We start from the raw sequence: 20,281 nt of genomic DNA on the forward strand, positions 1-20,281 counted from the left end.
CATATCAGTACCTGCCTATTAACGCTGACAGTGGAGCGAGGAACGGAAGGGAGGGAGGGAGGGAAGGAGAGGATGACAGAGTAAAAGAAAAATTAAAGGAAAGAGGAAAAAAGCAAGGAAGAAAGACATAACATAGGTAGCGGTAGAGCTAAAGGGCAGACGGACAGAGAAATGTTCTTCCCTAAGGAAGACAATACAGCCGAGTCAAAGGGCTGCAGACTAGATGGAAAAGACTTTGAGAGATTTGAAGACTGGGGAACATATGTATTAGAGAACAACAAGATAGTGCTCTTAATACAAAGATGGGTCAGCTTGAAATATAAATGTTATGAGACAAAACACTGTGCTCATCTTTACATGCATGACGATACAGAGACAGGGCGAACAAAGAGGAGAGAAAATGAAGGAAAATAAGAAAAATAGGAAATAATTGAAGTCTTATCCGTTACACAAATCCAAAAACACTGTCTATAATTTGTTAGCTATAGCAGGGGTTTCCAACTTTGATTGCACAGTGGACCATTATTGGGCTGACAGCAATTTTGCAGACCGGCCTACGAGGCAGGCATATTAAACGATATTATATGAAAAGTTCTCTGAAATTCTGCTACAATAGTTTAGTTTTTTACTCATTTTAGCTAACAGGAACACAGTACGTGCTGAACAAGTAGCTAATTACCTGACAGCACAAACAGCCTATGAAGATGTAAAATAATTATTCAGTGTTGTCTTTTGACCATACACATACTGTTTCCTCGTGGCCTCATAGCAAATATTCCTGAGCCTGGTACTGGTCTGTAGCCCATGGGTTGGGAACCACAGAGTTTTAAGGATCGTTGTACCGTCACTTCTGTTGCCGTTTTGTTGTGCTAACAATCAACAAGTAAGACAAAAATATAACTTTAGTGTTACAAGGCCAATGTACATTTTGGATTAAAACCTCCTAATATACATTATACTGACAATTACTACTACTACTACTATATTATTGTTTTCAACTGAGACCACTTCAGTCCTACACTTGCAGACCTTTTCAACACCTGACCCTAGTGACATAAAAGGTAGCACTTAAAATGTCACAATGAATCACGATCACGTCACTTGTCCTTTACATTTTCTCTGACAGCTTTCATTTGATGAGAAAAAACAACTTCAGATTCACAGAACAATAGCAGTCTTATCTGCCGTCTTATATCATTACAAGGTCTCAGCCAATAGATGAAAATACACAAGTATGGGTGTAACTTGGATATTGTGTTATAATGGTGTCATGTCCTTTGTTTGTCATGGTCCTTAGATTAGTTTACCATCTAAATAATGTGGGACCAACCTGACGTGCTCCTGTAGAGGGTGCCCTGCTGGGTGTGGCTGGGACTACGGTACAAAGGGCCCTGGAACGTCCGATCCTCGTAGATTGGTGCAATGTGGCGGTCTGGGGACATGGCTGACCTTAAGTCCTGGCCCAGCTGGCTGTGTTGACTGGCGTATGAGCTCCGTATTCCTGGAGATGAAGGAGAGTGGTTAGCGGATAAGTGGTTAGCAGCAGAATGGTCTTGTGATTACACCAAGAGTTGAAGTAAGAAGTAAAGTGTCGAAGGTTTGGGCACTCCGTCATTCAACTCCCATGTGTCCTGTCAAAGTGTCATTGAGGAAGACACTGAATGACTTTCAGCTTATTTATTGTGATTCTTTCTTGAAACGGTATCAGTTAAATGTCTAAAACATATAGTGCAAAATAGGAGGGTAGCCATTGGTTTCCACTTATTCTGTTGTGGTATGAAAATCAGTTTTAAGCTCCTATCACACAGCCTGTTCAATGGCAGGACTGTTGGTCATTAAGCCACCTTGCTATTTGTGTGAAAGTTACGAAGATGGAATTGGGAGACAAGAGTTGTTGTGCCTTTAAGCCAACAGCGAAGGTAGTCACAGAGCCAAACTAACATCTGTGTGAAAGGGACGGCCGGCATGTCGGGAGTAGATGCAGTACGATGCTCAAGTCAACAGTGACAAAGCAGCGTTCCGAGTAGCCATTAATAACTTACAGAAACATTGCGTGCAACAGTCTACTTTCTCTTTCACTCCCTCTCTCAAACACAAACACATGCACGCACGCACGCACGCACCCATGGGTGCTGTGGTGCTGCGGCCGTCTCCATCCTTCTCTCTACTGACAATTGTGCTGCTGCACAAAGTTGGCAGTTTGTGCATCCAGTTCGGGTTTGCGTGGTTGATTAACGGTGCAAATCACCTTACACACATTAAATGCAGACGTTGTTGTGTTACACGTTTGCATCTTTTGCTCCTGGAATGCCGGCATGCTATGTGAAATCACACACTGGGTTGGTTCTGTATGAATAAACAAAGCTGACATAATGTCAGACCTTCATTGCAGCGCTATGGAGGAATCTCTCTGTGAAAAGGGCTTTACAGAATTGATACTTGCTTAAATTTAGCTAATCAATCACAGTAAACGACATGTCAAGTTAATGTCATCATTGCATGGTAATGTGGTTCACTGATATGCAAAGTCTGCTCTGCATTACCATACAACAATAATGCAACACTGACAAAAATAAAAGCAGAGATGATGCTTGGTGTGACCTCTCTCAAGCAAGTTTCAGGTTTGTAAGTTTTCTACACTGGATAAAAATGAATTCAAACAGGAAGGAAAAATGTATTCAAAAATAAAAAAACAGATATGATACGCTTGGAGATAGGATTGTCAGTGAAAAATCCATATAAAATATATGATAGTAAATAACAATACAGGAGTCAGCTAAAACTTGTGAAAAAAACATGGTCCTTTAAGACAATTAAATAACACAGACGAAAAGTTAAAACATCTATTAGCTCTCCCTGTGTCTGTGTATCATTGTTAATACCCAGTACACAAAGTTGACATACACACTGCCCACACACACACATACCTCAGCCAAATATATTCAAAACAAGTATCACACACACTGTAATAAGGACAAATTAAAGTACAGGAGGGTAGAATAAAAAAACAATAGTATTGACATTTGTGCCTCCAAATAAAAAGTAAAAAAACACATTTAACTATATATATAAAGCTAGAAAGCCTTGACACAAAAAGCCAACTTCAAAGAACTAGCACTGAAAAAGCCAGATTGCTTTGTTGCCTTAGTCATGTGTTTTACTTAAACACAACACAAAGACACCAACCAATAGCCAGTTAACTGCCAACATCCACGTATGTTCTGCACCAGCCTGAGAGGAAATATCTAGTAACTAGTCTGTATTTGTACTACAAAGAACATTGTGCAGAGATAAACAAAACAAACTAACCATCCACTGCCATTGTCAATCTGATTAAACTGTCTTGTTATATACTTGACATACAAATAGAGAATGTGTACGATGAGAAACTGCAACTACTTTGTTTTGCACTGGTGTTGTCAGTCTTTTTTTCTTGTGGAAGAAGAGTAGGCGGAATCAAATTACTAAAATAAGTAGTAAATACTGCACTGCACTAAATGGGTAAAATCATCCACTGGTGAGGGCCAACAAGAGCCGACGATGTTGGACCAAGAAAGAAGTGAACCAATCAGAGCATGGCCAGAGCAGATGTTAGGAAATGTGCGATACAGGAAACAGCTTCTGTAATCAGCAACAAGCTAACCTGATAAGGTTGAGAAAAAGAAACACACAGGTGAGTGCTCTAATTAAAACTCCTTTACACAAAAGTCAATGTAACAACAGGCTGCAGGGGCAGCGTGAAGCCGATCCAGTCCAGATGTGAAACGATAACAGCAGAATGAGGCAACAACAATATCTGTAGTTCTGAGTCCGTTCATGTAAAGAAGACCCACGGCCATGAGACTCCTCACCCCATCACCCTCATTCCCTTACCCAAACAACCTCAAAATGACTTAAAAATCGCAACGCAAACACAGCACATATCTTTGCTCTTTCTTCAGGGCAGAACATCTTCAGATGGAGCTTTCAATGTTATTATGTCACACCTCAATGTGCTGAAATCACCATAAATGTTCCCATCCTCCCATTGAAGCCCATTGCTGACAGTTTTTAAAGGACCTTGTGGGTTAACAGGGATACATTTGCAATTAAACTAAATAGCAATAAGTAAAATGAATGTTGTAATTAAAACATAGCACAAATTGGAATCTTATATTTCTGTCTTTTGAGACAGACTAAAAGGCACCACATTAACTCGAATATTGCTGTGCAGGAGATGGATTATGGGCTGTAAAGTTGCAAAAACTAAATAAAAGGTCTTGTGCTTGAAAATGGACCACAATTACAGCAAGATTTGGCTAATCATTTCCATGCTTGAATTAAACTTGGGGTGAATGTCATATTGTGGTAAGAGGTACAATAACATACTTTTACTGTAAAATTTTGAAGATATCATAAATGTGTTTTGGACTACACTCATTTAAAGCTGAAGAAAAATGGGAAGACACATGGGTACAATGAAAAGTAGAAGAAAATGTGGATTTAAAGAAATCTCAGGTTTGTTTGTTGATCTGCATGCCTATGTTTCTGTGTTTGTGTTAAACATCACATCAGTAAAGCTCACTACACTGTAAAGCCCAGTGGACCAGTATACAGCTGGCAACTAACTGCTCATTGCACATTTCACGAGCTTCCAAACATCACTTGGGTCCTCTCCAACTGCATGAGCTAAGGCGCAGACTGTTTCTGCCATGCAGAACCAGCTAAATGAAGGATTCTCGTCACATTTTGAGACAGAGGACAATAATAAATAAGAATGTTTGCCTATGGGGGTAAGGCGAGTGAAGATTTTAGATGTAGATAGCGGGCCAGACTGAGGCTAGTCTCGCATTGCCAGACCCTCCTCCACAGCGCTGCGGAAGAGGGTCTGGCGAGTCTACACAGCATTCCGGGATGGGAGAAAAACGTGCTCTGGTTTATTGGCATTTCTTCATTAATAAAAATAAATAAAAAAAAAAAAAAAAAAGGTTTATTGGCATTTCTTTAAACCAATCACAATCATCTTGGGCGGCGATAAGCTGCAAAATAGCCTGGGGAAGGAACTTGTTTTGGTGGAACGTGTACGTCCAAAGGTACGTTCAGATTCAACAGATAATCGAGCTAGCTGTCTCGATTTACATTGCAAAGATCTAAGGAGCAATTAACCATAGTCCTCATAAATCGACCAGAGTTTAGAATGCCAACACAAAGGAAGCCCAAGGCAACGGACATTCTGCCTAAATAAGGGACATCAGGCAGAATTTCCGGCGGCACCGGAGCAATCCCGGAAGTGGAACTTCAACAACAGAGGCTGACCTCTGAAGCACCAAGCAGTAAAGAAGCCGAGCCGACCCTGCTAACCTCTAGCTGATTGATTATACAGCACAGGCCCATAGTAGCTCTGTTTATACTATGCATAAAATAATGAATTAACTAGATTAATGGTTCATGTTTATTAAATAGATGGTTGCAGTCTAGATTATGTATGGGCTAAGACTAGTTGATAGACAGGCTAACCCACTGGTCAGGCTTGGCAGTATTCCATTCAACTCTATAATAACGGATATATTTTATGCAGATCATCAGTGCAAGTTATTTAATGTTAATCAGCTCTTGACAAAATACTAAGACTCTCAAGATTATGTTAAACTTCAAATAAAGGTTATCTCGGATTTCATCATCAGACACCCTTGAAGTAAACAGATGATGGGGACCATGTTAAATTATTTTTTTTGAAAATGCTTTTTGGGTTGTTTTCTAGTTATGTGTTTGACAATATAAAAAAATATTGCCTGCTTTACATATTCAACAGATTGGCCACTACAAATAGTACCACACATCCTCCTCCTGACCCCCCCCACTTCACTGGTTCCACTCTACATTCTTTAATTCCTGGGCTGAACCCACTCCATGCCTGCTACCAGGTTGTTTCTCCATTGTTTAAGAATTGCTTGGTGAAAAGAAATATTTTATTTTTTATTATTATTTTAAATTAGCCATTCAAAATAAATTATTTCTCAACACCGTTTACTAAAATCAATGAGCCACTGTCTCTTTAGTGTAGCTTTAGTGTTCTCTCTCATGGCTTTTTGCTAAATGAACCATTGTAGATGGCAAAATATACTGTAGGTTCACAATTTCAGACTCATCTATGAATTCTATTCAATACCAAAATTTTAGGCACAAGGTTTAAACTTTACTACGAATTACATATAAACAAGTACTCTGAAATGGCAGGCATGTTGTTGTGCAGGCGAGGGAGTAAAACTGAATGCTGCTGCTGCTGCTGCTGTGTGCTGTAGTGGCACACTCAATAGCCCAGGAAGCCTTTCACTCTGTGACAGTGCACACACAATAGCCACTAGCAGGAGCTTGGCAGGAAATCAGTTCAGCTTCTCTTGTTCAAAGGTTTAAAGGGGGTGAGGATATGAAGAAGAGGAGGTAGCGAGAAGACATAAGGAAAAGGCGGGAGCAGCAGAGAAGAAAGCGGGAGAGAATATATGAGGGGGAGGGAAAAAAAGAACAAAAAATTAAAAGAGGGTTAATGAGGCCGTCCAGGACCACCAGAGACTTCTCATCTCATGTAAAGCCTGGCTGTGGCCGAGTGACAGGGACAGAATCTCCCAGGCACAGGAGCCTTCATGCATATCTCTCCCACTCAGCAGCCTGACTCCTGAAAGTGGCAACATTCAAACAACCTTAGAGGAGACTAATCCGTCTGCCTTCTTTATTCTGCTCCCCTGGTAGAAGGGCTGCAGTCCCTTCTAAAAAGCATCTGCAAATTGTCACGGAGAAATAACATACTGCTGTCTATTGAGGATGAATGGCCCACATTCTAGTGCGTTATAGTCATTTAATTCTCCCCCTCAGCCCTTGCACTGTGGCTTTAACAGATTGCACTTGGCAGAGGCTAGATAAAGGGCGGTGGCGTGCTTGGCGCGTGCTTGCTGTGGAGAAACAAACACTTAAATGGATGCAGCTGACTGGATTCCTTAACAAAAATGATTTTCAAAAACCCACAAACAGGAGAACAGGGATGATCACCAGAAAAAAAATGTTATACTTAAAAGTGATAATAGCTAACAAAAAAAGCAAAAAAGCAAAGTGTACCACGGTTTAAAACTACCATGATGGCTTGGCTGTCAGGTTGAAGACGCACACATGTAGATGTGCCATTTCCCCTCGCTCTTTCTTTGTCCCACTCTCCTCTGAAATAGACACTGAGTGTAATGGGCACATTATTAGGGACATTTGTCTAAATTTTTCAGCAGCAGAGAAAAGGTATGACTTCCTGCCAATGACAGTGGAGGAAGGGGAGCCACGTGGGTGGTGGAAAAAAAAAAGAGGTAAGGGAAAAAGAGAAAAGCACAAGATAGGAGACAGAAAAGGGATAGAAGTCTGTTGAAAAGAAAACAAAGGACAACAGACAACGTGTGACATAGCAAAAGAGAGGTGAGGAAAGGAGGCAACACATCTTCAGATAGATACTGACAGAAAGCTAACAACAGCAACAATATCAAGGTTAGGCTGTCAGATGGCGTTTGCAATTGAGACTGATCACGTGATCATCCCATTTCCTTCTACTATGGCTCATCAAAGTCATTTACCATTTCACAACACTATCTTTAAATGAGTACAAATTCAAATCATACAAACGTATAAAACACCCTGTAATGTAGCCTACTTTCAAATGAAAAATATCTTTTTTTTGGAAAATAACTGCTTCAAAAGCATTTTTAGCCTAGCCTACTATACAGCCTGCCTATCCTGGGAAAACCCTGACGAACTTCCGGCAAATTTGAGATTTGCTCTGCAAGTCTGTCTGACCAAGAGCCCATTCAAGCCAATTTTCCAAATCGACGCACCAATCACAACCGTTGAGGCTTACATTCAACATGACGGCCACTGCTTCGGCAGCAACCCGTTGATGCTGCTGTCGCTGCTACGTCTTTTTGTGGAAATGTAATTAAATATAAAAGCAATTAGAAACATAAATAAGGCCGTCTTTCACCTCTTGTGTTTTTCATACAGAATACATTGTTGTCGCTGATCTTTCTTCGACAGTGAAATACTCCCACACAGCTGACATTTTCTTTCACTTTTATTTGTAAACAAACCATACAAGCGCACTGCACCTGTTGCCCACTTGCTGTCTCTTACCTTAGCTACTGTTGTTCGAGTCCGACCGCAAATAAACAACACATCATTTAGCCAGCACAAAATCGATGCGACACCACAGATAAACATCGCCACTGCCATTGGTGCATGTCATCTTATGTGCCGATAGGCAGATGAGAGTCAATAAGGTGAATATCGGCCGATACCGATGTTCTTGAGGCTTAAAAGTTAAACCACATCAACACAACACACTACAATAACCGTGGTCAAAATGGCAATTGGTTGGAGATGATGAATTAACCGAGAACAAATGAAGACACGTGTGCACATGCAGACACAACACATTGAGGATGACGGGAAACCGATGTCACACAACAAAACATGTTCACCTTGAACGTCATCATCAACCAGGGCATCTGAGGATATCCCCAGGCAGCATGAAGTCAAGCAGAAAACAGTCCATTAACCTTGGAACCAAAATGCAGTGATATGAAGTGCTTCTTTTACCTTTTGGAGGCAAACAAAATGCTCTTGGCTTTTATGGTGGAATTGTGCTTTCCCCAGTAATAATCCAGCTGAAAAGCTTTCATATTGTACTGAAATGTGAATAAAGGTTTGATTTTTCTATGTCATAACTGTGGTTTCCTTTATTTTGTCAAAGCTACATTGTTATCTCCAGGAGATACCTTGAATTGAAAGAAACTGGTTGGCTCCTGATTTCCTGATTCAAACAAGATATGCGTTTGGCTAGAAAATATTCACCAGCGCTTGTCCTTAAAGGATGACACACAAGCTAATTTGTGCAGGCAGGTTTAACAATTATTATCTTCCTGATCTCCTCAACTCCTCAGATTAAATTACACGCACACACAAACACTCATACAACCACCCTTTGTCCTGTGAGGAAATGTATTACTGTCCAAATATTTACAGCCTGCATATCATCTACTCAAAAAGTTCAGAAGAATTTATGAAAAGCAATTATGTGACAGCCTACAAAGCTGAATAACTTTTACATGCTAGGAAACAATACCTGTTTAAAAAGGTGTTTATAACTTTTCATTATATCAATGTTTCCTTTTTTAATGTAATATACATTAGTGATCCATTTTACATTAATGGCTTGAATTGAGAATGTCTTGCACATTGTATTATTTAAAGTAAAAAAAAATGTATCTGATTATGTTGAAGCATTTCATCTCAACATTTTGTTTATCTACCTTTTATTATTGTTGGAGGTGTGGCTCTACACACAAACATATAATGACACAGAAATTCACACAGCTGTAAGTTAATGGAAAAGAATGGACAGAGAGGAAAACACCATGTACTCTTTTCCTCTCCGATTTGACCTTTCGAATACAAAAACACTGCAACAAAACTATATACTGTAGTTGAAAATAGTTATTATCTACCGATATGAGAGTCTATGTGAGTTTGAGCAGGCTGCTGAGCTGATACACTATAAATGTCAGTGTGTGTGAGTGTGTGTGTGTGTGTGTGTGTGTGTGTGTGTGTTTGTGTGTGTGTGTCTATGCATTTGAGCACCTGTGAGGCTGTCAGGTCGCGTCATCCTCTCGTAAATGTCGTAACTCTGGGGTCCATAGGGGTCAGTGTTGTGGAGCATGGAGCGTGGCAGAGTAGAGCTGTAGTGCTGGGGCACAGCGGTCATACTAGCCCTTACTGGAGACGACGAGTGAGTAGGCTGCTTAGTCAGTGGAGGGTTGATGCTCTCCACCATTGTCAGAGGCGAGCCCATGCGGCCTGATGTTGACCCCGCAGAGGCCTGATAGGGCGAGGTTGTACGGCTGGCACTGCCTGAGCGAGAGTTCGTGGAGCCCATGCGTCGCAGTGCAGCGGGGGAGTTTTTCTGCGTGGAATAGGGTGGGGTGTTGCCACCCCCGCCGGTGTTACTGGTGCGCTGGGCCGAGGGCAAGGTTGTAGAGAAGATGCTGGAGAGGGGTTTGGGTTCAGTTACAATGGGGGAGCCGTAGGCACTGCCACCTGAGGTACGCAGGGAGCCGCGGGAGGGTGACATACTGCTGGCATAGGCTGGCGAGTGAGAGCGAGAAGGCACTGAGCTTACCCTCCGCATAGCACGACCCGGCACTGCTGCTGTGACTGCTGGAGCCTGCAAGTCAGAAAGAAAACAACATGGCTTCATGAATTTCTTTCTTCAGTAAAATCATTAACAATCATGTTGTACTCTGCTATAAAATGACTTGTGCAATGATAAGGACATGCTAAATAACACATCATTACATAAACCAATTCATTACAGGGCATGACTTTACTCTAGGCCATATTTATTTTCTCTTCTCCACCCCCCTTCTGTCAAGTGTGACAGTGCCATTTGGTTTCTCAGTGGTCTGCGTGTACAACGCTGTATGAAGCATGATTATGTTGCGATGCTGCTCGATGCACTCGGTGCCTTCTGTGTCTTTAAGCATGACATCGCTACCTTCACTGAACAACATGCAACGGCAATTTCATTTTTGTGATTAACGTTTTTATTGCTTTAAACAAAATACAAAACATACAGTTTACAACATGAACACATCCCCTCCCATCCTGAAGCCCCTCACCCGTCATTACCATACATGCAGTAGGCCTCGGTTGTCAACTTAAGAACACTTACTTAGACAAAAATTACGATAAGATGAAATAATAACCATAATATTTTATGACAAAATAGAGTAACTGTAAACCAAATAACCATATTATGTGTATGTGATAAAACCATAAGCACATAGTATATGCCTGGCCCCAGCACATGGCTTCTTAGGATCCCTCCAGAAAGCTAAAGTACTTTCCCTATTTTCTAATGTAGACATTCAATCTTGCAAACAGTTCATATGACATTTTTTTTCAAACGCTGCCATGCAACAGCAATTTTGGTGTTTCTCTTTTGTTACCATGCATTAAAAGCTAATTGTTCCTTATGTAATTAAATTTCCTGAGCCCTTGAACATTTTGAACAATGACTGTCTTAATTAAAAAAATATACTCAATATATGCTGGTGTTATTCAGAAGATAAAACGTTATGGATACATTTTGTGCTTGGCAACAGCAATATGTTGCTGGCAGTACCTGGGCTGAAGCCTGGCCTTCGGCCCTGGTATTCCTTCCCATGGTACCAGTTCCGGTGCCAGGGAAGGAGTGCTGCATCCTCAGCTCAGCCTTGCCCAGGTTCTGGCTGTTGAGGTAACCGCTGCTGGCATCCTGGTAGCCACTGTCTGAGTACGAGTTCATCTGAGTTGAGCTTCGTGAATTCACCGCGGATCCTGAAAGAGGGTGACAGAAAAAGGCTAAAAATGAAATGCAGAGGTAGAGGGATGGGTTAGAGGAACAGGGGACAGACACATCATACATGGTTTCGTAATAGACATGACCTTTACCTAGACTGCATTGCTAATGACAAATGGCACAGCAGGGGGAGAACTGTTCTGCCAGCCCTATAATTCAGTGCCATATTACATCATTCAGCCTTTCATAAGCTGTGATGAGGGATCAGATGTTATCTGTTTAAACTCAAAGTATAACATATAGAAAAGATAAAAGGTTCAGGACGAAACTGTATCATCAGAAGAGAAGTAGAAAAAACATTTTTTTAGTTAAAGAATTATATACAGTTTAGTGGGACAATGCTGAGGTAAAAAAAATAAAGTTAGTTGGAGAAAAGAAGGCTGCAGACGATAGAGAGAAGGCAATAACAGACCCTCACTTTCATGGAGGGAGGACTGCTCCGGGGAGTACAGAGACACCTGCTCTGACTCAGTCCTGATGCGGTAGCTGGGCGACTGTGAGCTGTCAGTCACCCGAGACTTGGTGTCCCCCAAGGCGGAGGCATCTGGGAAGAAACAGCAGAGCAAGGAGTCAGACACAGAGGAAAAGCTTTGAGTCTGAAACAATTAGAGTTTTGGCTTTGGATGGAAAGATGATAATAGTCATTAACGCACTCAACAATTGATGGGAGTTGAGAGGAAACAATAACAGACAATGATTTCTGCAACATTAGTTTCACGCCTAGGTACAGTTGGAGTCATTACATTTTACTGCCATGCTAATTTGAAAAGGCAAAGTTGGGTAGCATGTCACTTCAACTGTGTATACAGCCATGCTCTTTCCCAACATTTCCCTACATCTCCTATTACTTCTTGCACGACAACAACCAGTGTGGCAAACAGGAACTGGAATTAGCCCTTTTATGTCCTTGTGCAATGTTTCTCAGTAATCACAATCTAGTTAAGCGTGACCAGTGTCAATGGGTTACTCTGCAATCACTACAACAATAGGCAGCAAGTGAAGGGGAACAGGGAGGCAAATATTGGCAGCCAGGGTCTGTCAAATCCTGCCTGATTAGCTGGTGTGAAAATGAAATGAAGAAGCCGCCTCGTTGCCCAAGCTGACCTGTTGAATAAATCTGTTGACACATAAGCCTAGTGTGGTGTTTGACAACCTGGCATTTTGCACTCCCACCTTTAAAGATCTAAGGGTGTTTACCCATTCACAGATGGGACTCAAGCGGGTCTCGAGTCAGATTGCCAGAATAAGCATTTAGCCTGGCCTGTTGTGAGAAAGTCAGCCCATCAAACATCCTCACTATTTGCAATATACCTTGCCAACTGGGTCAGTTTCAACAGTGCAGCTATTTCTAATTTAATACATAACCATGCGTAAAATAACAACCTTATAAATTTAAGTTTCAGTTTTTGTTTAGTCATGCTTTCTCGCTCGCTTGCCCACTCACTGTCTCTTGTGTACTGTCTCTCTTTTTTGTCTTTCTCTGTTTGTCTTTTTACCAAGATACCCATCCCTAGATTCAATTATGCAGCAAATTAAGAAAGATTTATATGCTGGGTAAAGGTAAGACATACACAGTCCGGTCTTCATCTGATTTTTTAAGTGTTCAAAATGCATTAAAAATGGTAATGGGAAAAAATATACATTTTATTTAATTTGACATATATTGGAGGAATCAAGTAATTTTGTGAGAGGCTGTTGCATCATGATCCTTCTGAAAGATTCACAATATTATTTCGATACAATTTGATTTTCTTAATTTAAGCAAGCAATGCATTTGTAATGTAGACAATAAAACCACAGCATTACGGTAAGACTTAATTAAAGTTTGGTGCAAAAGACTTAATGCCCTCACGGTACCATCGTACACTATGACAAGAAATGTAGGCTAATTTACTCATTTAATCAGGATAACAACACTGACAAAACCATATTTCTTAAGTGCTGCTGTTGGCTGAACGCTGGAGTTGAACTATATTTTGTTCATACTAGAAAGGCTGTCTGAATGTGGTCCAAACTTTCCTGCCATGACAGATTATAGGCCTACAGAGAAATTACTACAGGACACTTAATATTATAGGAAACCATCTGAAAATCTTGCGCTGCTTGAAATAATTAAAACAAATATATCACGGGTGACAGCGACCGGGAGAGGTGGGGTGTATAATGTGACAGAACAAAATAATAATACACATAATATACCCCACCCACTTGGGGTGGGTGGTTGCTGCAGCACCCTGAGCACCTCTCCTTACCGGGGTCATTAAAAAAAAAAAACTTTCCTCAACACTCGCATTGAGTTTTCATACATTGCAGTGGATGCAGCAATTGTAGTTTACCATTTGTATTTGTAATCTATTTTTGTTTTTACTTAACCATTTCTTTGGGAGGTTGAGGGGATGGTGAGGCATTGCACCCCCAATGCGATGGGCCCTGACGAACAGAGATAACGTTCATGAGAAAGATGATAAAATGTCATGTGGGTGATACAAGGGACTTGTTAAGGTATTTAAGGTAAAACAACAAGATTGTTTTATAAGGTATGGCTGCGCAATTCATTTTTTGGCTCCTAACGATCACAAAAACAATGTAAATTGAGAAACAATGTAATCGAGAAAGACGATTATTTTGCATGTTCCATTTTGCAAGTAAACTCTTATTTTGTCTTGTGTTCTTGAAGGGGAATTCAAAAAGTTCAACGGGAAAGGAAATTTCACAGTCAAGGAGTTTTTTTTCAAACTGTTTCACTCTTTTTTAAGTTCCAAAAATGCAACATATTTTTAAAGTCAATGAGTAATCGTGTTAAATAATCGTGATATCAATATTGACCAAAATAATTGTGATCATGATTTTTTCCATAATCAAAGCAGCCCTGCCATAAGGTCAAAAAGCATTTATATGTCCTTTAAACGTATATTAATGACATGACTGAAGTCTTTTGTCTCCTTCCATCCTGGCAGTGACTCAGTGTCTGGCACACAGTGTGTCGTTTTAGACCACAGGGTTTTTCATACTGAGCCTTGACCCCGTCTGATAAATGAGATGCCAAAAAGCCAGAACAGAGGAGCCACAGGAAGAGAGGGAGACAGCAAGAAAGAAATAGAGAGAGAACGGGTACAGAAGCCCTATTTCACATATGGAAGATGAAACACTATTGGCTTAGATTATCCATTTAGGCAGGGTTTTTTAGCATTTATAATTAGGTCTCTTATGTAATAATTTAATGTTGTTAATGTGGTTTTCACAGAGAATATGACCACACTGGATAGAGTGGTATTTTCTTTTTCTCCAAGACAGAAATTGATTTCTTACACAGGTTACCAGTGTGATACATTTTATACATTATTTTGCAGTTCAATGTTTTTCTCTACTGCTTTATTAACCCCAGTTGTCAAAGGACCCTGTGGCCCCAAAATACATTTTCATGTCTATTAATAATGCATTAGATTAAACTAGTCTATAGAATAGTGCTGCCCAGTTTACAGTCCAGTAGCACCGATCCCATACAGACAATCAGCTCATCTAATTTTCATTTTCCTCACATGCCTTTGTGAGTTACTGGATTTAAAGAGCGACTTTGAGGTTGCCTTCCCCATTTTATTTACGTGTTGTGAAATTATGTGGATTTTCAAAAATGATATCATAAGCTACAGTGACATCTGGACTTGGCACTTTTCATGTCCACTTTAAAACGAAGAAACCAGACATGTCATATAATGGAGCCATGCTAGGTCAAGTTAACTAATAATAAATCTGGATTCTAGTGCTAATATTGAGCCTGGGGAGGTTAACAAATGCATTATAAGCATATAAACGACAACAGCCTTATAATTATGAGCCTGCTAGGCATCCAATGGGCTGGGAACAAAAGAGTGTGAGGAGAGATAATAGCCATCGGTGAGAAACTGAGCTGTGGTGTGAGGACAACCAGAGGAGAGATGGGCAGGTGTCTTGGTGAGTAACAGATGATAGCTACCAAAACCTAAATATTACCCCTTTCACACCAATGGCTCAACCAGGGTTATACCCAGATCAACTGTGGGTTTGAATGGGTTAACCCTCCTCGATCTACTCGGCTTAGCGACCCAGGTCGCCAGTTGGGTTGAATCAGGGTAGGGCTAGGGTTGATTTCAATCAGGTCAGCTGCGGCGACTGTAAAAAAGCCTTAACAGTTGGGGCGGGACGAATTATGTGATTGGTTGGAAATGACAGTGGGGCAGTCTTCACAGGTCAACATAAATTTTGTCTCACTGTGCTTTGCGCTGGGTTTTCACCGAAGACTATATAAAACTAGTTTTTGTTACAGGCAGCTTCAACAACAGCAGAGTGGAGCGGTTCAATTGATTTCCAAACAATTGTTCACTTGTCTGCCCCGGTCTCGAGAGCGGTAGCGAAGTTTTACAGTCAAAACTGCCTGTAAAATCCCAGCGTTAGAACGTAAACATATGAAAAGTTTAATTCTCTCGGCACCACCAGACATGTAAAGCCCCGCCCATTTCTAGCACTTAAGGTAATTGTTATGCATTGCTCCCAGGTTGTGACCATAGACTGTATATTAATGGCCAGCGCGTATGTGACGTCACCCATTGGTTTGTGGAGATCTGCTATCCGTCGTTGAGTTTGGTTGTGGATGTGACGATTTTAGACGAGAGGGAGGAGTGAGGGAGGAGCTGCTTACACTCTACGTTACGTTACACTTTCACTGGCAATCACATCATAGCCATGCCCTAAAACACCCCCTGCTTTATCGCCGATTTTAAAATCAACGAGACCATAATTCAAAATATTAACATCATTCTGTGTTGCAGAAGACTTAAAACTAGCGATTGAGACCATAAACTCATTATGAAAATGTTTACTGAGGTAATAATTCAAGTGAGAAGTGGGACACTTTCTCATAGACTTCTACAGAAACCGACCTCCTTTTGCAACCGCACGTGTCGCCCCCTGCTGGAACTCAGATAGAATGCAGGTTTAAGGCACTTCTGCATTTGCAGCACTTCACCGAGCCGGATGCGTTGACCATTAATATTAACAGTCTATGGTTGTGAACCAGGTGATCTCTGAATTGTCCAGAGATAGACCCATGTTGACTGGCTTGGTTTGGATTTCCAAAAGAAGGGTTGAACACTGATCAGACAACCCTGGCCCAACCGTGGTCAGCGGTGTGAAAGAGGTATATGATAGTCACTTTATAATGTGCTGTGGTAACATTTGCAATCACATATCAGGCAGTATCAAACCTAGTATTAAACATGTGCAATTATACATTAACTTTTTAAACCATAATTTCACGAAACCTAAAGTATAAATTCAGTAAAAACTTCAACCTACAAATCTTTAAAAATGTTGAAGAGTCCGTAGACATGACTCTTGTCATGCCATATTCTTTATAAAAGGGGAATTACAAAAATGTTTTAAGACCCTAATGATGCACAGTGCATGGAGCCTTTTTTTTAACATGATGCTGACATGTTAAGCTGTCAGCATATTGAGAGAGTGCATGTCTGAAAAAAATAAGCAGTGAAACAAAAGAGACAGGAGGGGACAGAAACAGCGAGAGAGCTTTCATTTTGGGGTATTTGTCTTCTATTCTTAGAGGACATGAGGTGTGAATGCATTGACATTTCCTGCGGCTAAAAGGCTCATTTCCACAGTAAAACTTCTATCCCAACTCTCAGACAGTGGAGACGAACACTGGCTCATGAGGCCAATAAGCCTTACAGACAAACGTGGCCCATTACGCTCGGTGCCACACATTTAGAATTTAATTCATTTCGATTAGAAAAGTACATTACCACATCTGATTATCATTTATCATCTACACTACAATGAGAAATCAATATGAAGCAAAACAGTGATAGTGATTAGTCCCCGGCTCTGTTCAAATACTAATGAAATGCATTCAGCGATGAAATGGTGAATAGGCAGCAAATGAGAAAACCGTGTAGTATTAATATTCCCGGTGCATATGTACATTTATTAACCCCCATAGGCTTTTCTGACGGGATCGACAATAAAAGATTAATGACCATTGCAGAAATTCGCTAAGTTCCACTATGCAATTAATAATCCATGAAATACATTAGTAAATTCAATTCATTATCTGGTCTCTGCTGAAGATCCTTCAAGGATGTGGACTAAACAAACAGAGACCAAAGGGGTCTGAGAGAGATCTTTCCACTCCACATCACTGGTGGTGTTGTGTGTGAGTGGGCAGAAATAGCTTAGATAAATATTGAAACAAGAATACGCCTAAGGCTGTCCAATGTAATGATTATTGAGGAAATGTAAAACATGCCTGTACTGTACTAAACACACACACACACACACACACACACACACACACACACACACACACACACACTTAACAGAGCCCATACAAATAGATACAGACATACTTCCTGCCAATATTAAATCATTCAAAAGAAATGAGCTGAACAATTAAGCCTTACTTATATTACATGTCACTATGTAAATCAGTGTGATAGTGAACAGAACTGTTTAGTCCACTAGCATTTAGTGAGGCCCTCACAAGGTAAACCAAGAATATGTAAGCAGATGGGTATTTATGTCCAACAGTGGTTATTGATCACTGACTATAGGTCTTAATAGGTCCAAAAAGGTGTAATCAGGGTCAAACAGGAACAGAAATGAAGTACTCTGTGAATGTACGCTAGCTTCATTACTAGACAGAGAACCATAGGTTGCTTCAAATCTCTAGAAAGAAAACCTAAATAAGTCTATGTATTTTAGTATTGAATAATATCCACAGAAGCAAGTGTCCCCGAGATAGTGGGTGGCCTTGTGACCCCATTACAGTAAAACTCTATGGAGTAAGCAGTAATTTGTTGTTCCACATTAATTGTTTGACAAGTAATTCTCAAGTTACCAATGAGTGAGTGTAGAGGTCACCAAATATGATCTGAATGCATATACACATGGTAAAAATGAACAGTAAAAAGAGATGTTTGTTAGGAAGAGAGATCGCTATCCAATCATTTTAGTGTTTGAGTTGGCATACCTGCAGTTCTCCAAGGCAGGGACTTCTCAGACGAGCTGTAGGGGGGAAAACAGGAGATGGAAAAAGTGAAAACATACACCACAGTGAATGACATGAGTGAAATCATCTGGAAGAGACACCATTTGGCCTCATGTACTATTTTCTTGGGCCTTTCACAACAGCGTCACAGATGGTAATCACTGTGTTTGAGATAGAAAAGCTAGGAGGTTCAGAGTTAACCGCCTAAAAGCAGATTAATTAGTTTACAAGTCAATTCCTGTCATCTGTGCTTATCAAGACACAAAGTCACTTTTGGTGACAGCTAGTATTTTGTTTTAGGAACTGTAAGCACTGACAAAAAAAACTATTAATGTGGGACTGAGAAGCTGTTTTTCCAACTGCAGCTTTAATAAACATGCTAAGCCAAAAAGTACAAACGGCCAGGGGATGGGAAACATCCTGATGGGAGCTGAAACTGAGCACAGACAAGTGAGGCAAGCTCCTAGAGTAAATCAGCAGCCAGTAATCATACAGTACATTCGCACACACTCAGTGTACAAGCCCACAGTTTCCTGACATCTGAACATAATCCTGACATGCATGCTAGTGTATATTCCAGCACACAGAGAGAATCTCAGAGTGATGCTCAGTCTCCAGAGAATAATATAGGAGAATAATGGTCACAGTCTGTGACTATTACTCAGCCACAACACTGAGGATACCAAGCAGCAAAAACAGAAAGGATCTAGTGACAGTGTGTGGGTGATTGATGATGAATCGTCCTGGGTCAGTGGATGAAGGATCATACTTAATGGCAAACTCAGAGCAGGAAAGCATCAGACCAAGCACCCAGTAGATTATGGCACAAATCCATTCAATCCATTGGGAATAAATTGGTATGGATGTTTCCTCTGACGAAACATCATCTCATATGCCTTTGGCCGGAGGCATCTAGTCCTGACAGCAGGAGAATTACAAGGAAGATGCAAACTCCAAAAGTTTAGCTGGAGTTTTACAAGTCTGCATATGTAACCATTCCAAGTTCGGGCAATAACCCTGTAGAAGAATAAGTATACATTTTTTTTATTTTCTTAAAGCCTACCTTAAAATGCTTATAAAAATGTAAAACTTAACTAAAAGGGCACTCGAGAGCACAGACCTGTCACAATGTAATTCAGTGTGATTTTTCACAGTCGGGAACTCATTTTTCTAATTATTCCAACCACATGAATGCAGCACAAACGGCCTATCTCGCAATGTTAACTAAAGAGAAGAATGTGTGTGTCCACCCTGTGTTTTGGATCCACTCCAAAATTTGATGGGTTCTTCCTTGGTCCATGATACACCCTTCCACTAAGTTTTATGAAAATTTGGCCTGTAGGTAAGTAACCAAACCAAAACCACAACCTCCTTGGAGGAGGTAAATATAACTCTAAATCCTTCTAGATCTAACTAAATGTTTTATATTTTTTCATAGGAAAAAAAAAAGAAAATGCAGAATAGCCATGCGTGCCATCTAATAATAGCCCCCTAATAATTCCAACTCATGTACCTTTGAAATACTTTCCAACAAAAGAAAAAGTTATTCACTTTCTCAAAGCCATTTTTCCAAGGCTGGGGTGTTAAGACAGACAGAGGCCAAGCAGGAGACCTCGAAGCAGTGTTCCTACCCTTTTCTTTTCAATATCCTCTACTTGCTGGTCATTACTATCAACCATCCAATGTTGCAACTGCTGCTATTTTTCCATCTAAGGTGACACTCGAGCTTTAAGTAACACGGCTCTCTGAATTTTAATGAGCACGCAGGCAATTAAAAAGAGGAAGTTGGGCGAGTTGTGCTCCACTGAACCATGATAGATGAAGTAGAAGAATGGCAA

General features: G+C 40.5%; 1 protein-coding gene across 14 annotated transcripts in view; it reads right to left on the bottom strand.

Annotated features, from left to right (window-relative positions):
• Positions 1 to 20,281, bottom strand: part of LOC116049257 (plakophilin-4) — a 79,908-nt gene that overhangs the window by 21,414 nt on the left and 38,213 nt on the right. For 4 of the 14 annotated variants that reach the window (XM_036004555.1, XM_036004557.1, XM_036004553.1 and 1 more), the window contains 6 exons: positions 18,426 to 18,460; positions 11,823 to 11,948; positions 11,189 to 11,406; positions 9,646 to 10,228; positions 8,487 to 8,513; positions 1,331 to 1,501 (listed from right to left, as the gene is read on the bottom strand). In XM_036004555.1, the coding sequence (XP_035860448.1) occupies positions 1,331 to 1,501; positions 8,487 to 8,513; positions 9,646 to 10,228; positions 11,189 to 11,406; positions 11,823 to 11,948; positions 18,426 to 18,460 (1,160 nt within the window). Of the gene's footprint in view, positions 1 to 1,330; positions 1,502 to 8,486; positions 8,514 to 9,645; positions 10,229 to 11,188; positions 11,407 to 11,816; positions 11,949 to 18,425; positions 18,461 to 20,281 lie in introns of all 14 variants that reach the window. The other 10 variants (XM_031298797.2, XM_031298761.2, XM_036004559.1 and 7 more) reach the window with 5 other exon arrangements.

This window comes from Sander lucioperca, chromosome 8 (assembly GCF_008315115.2).
Source record: "Sander lucioperca isolate FBNREF2018 chromosome 8, SLUC_FBN_1.2, whole genome shotgun sequence".
In the NCBI taxonomy this organism is placed as follows: Eukaryota; Metazoa; Chordata; class Actinopteri; order Perciformes; family Percidae; genus Sander; species Sander lucioperca.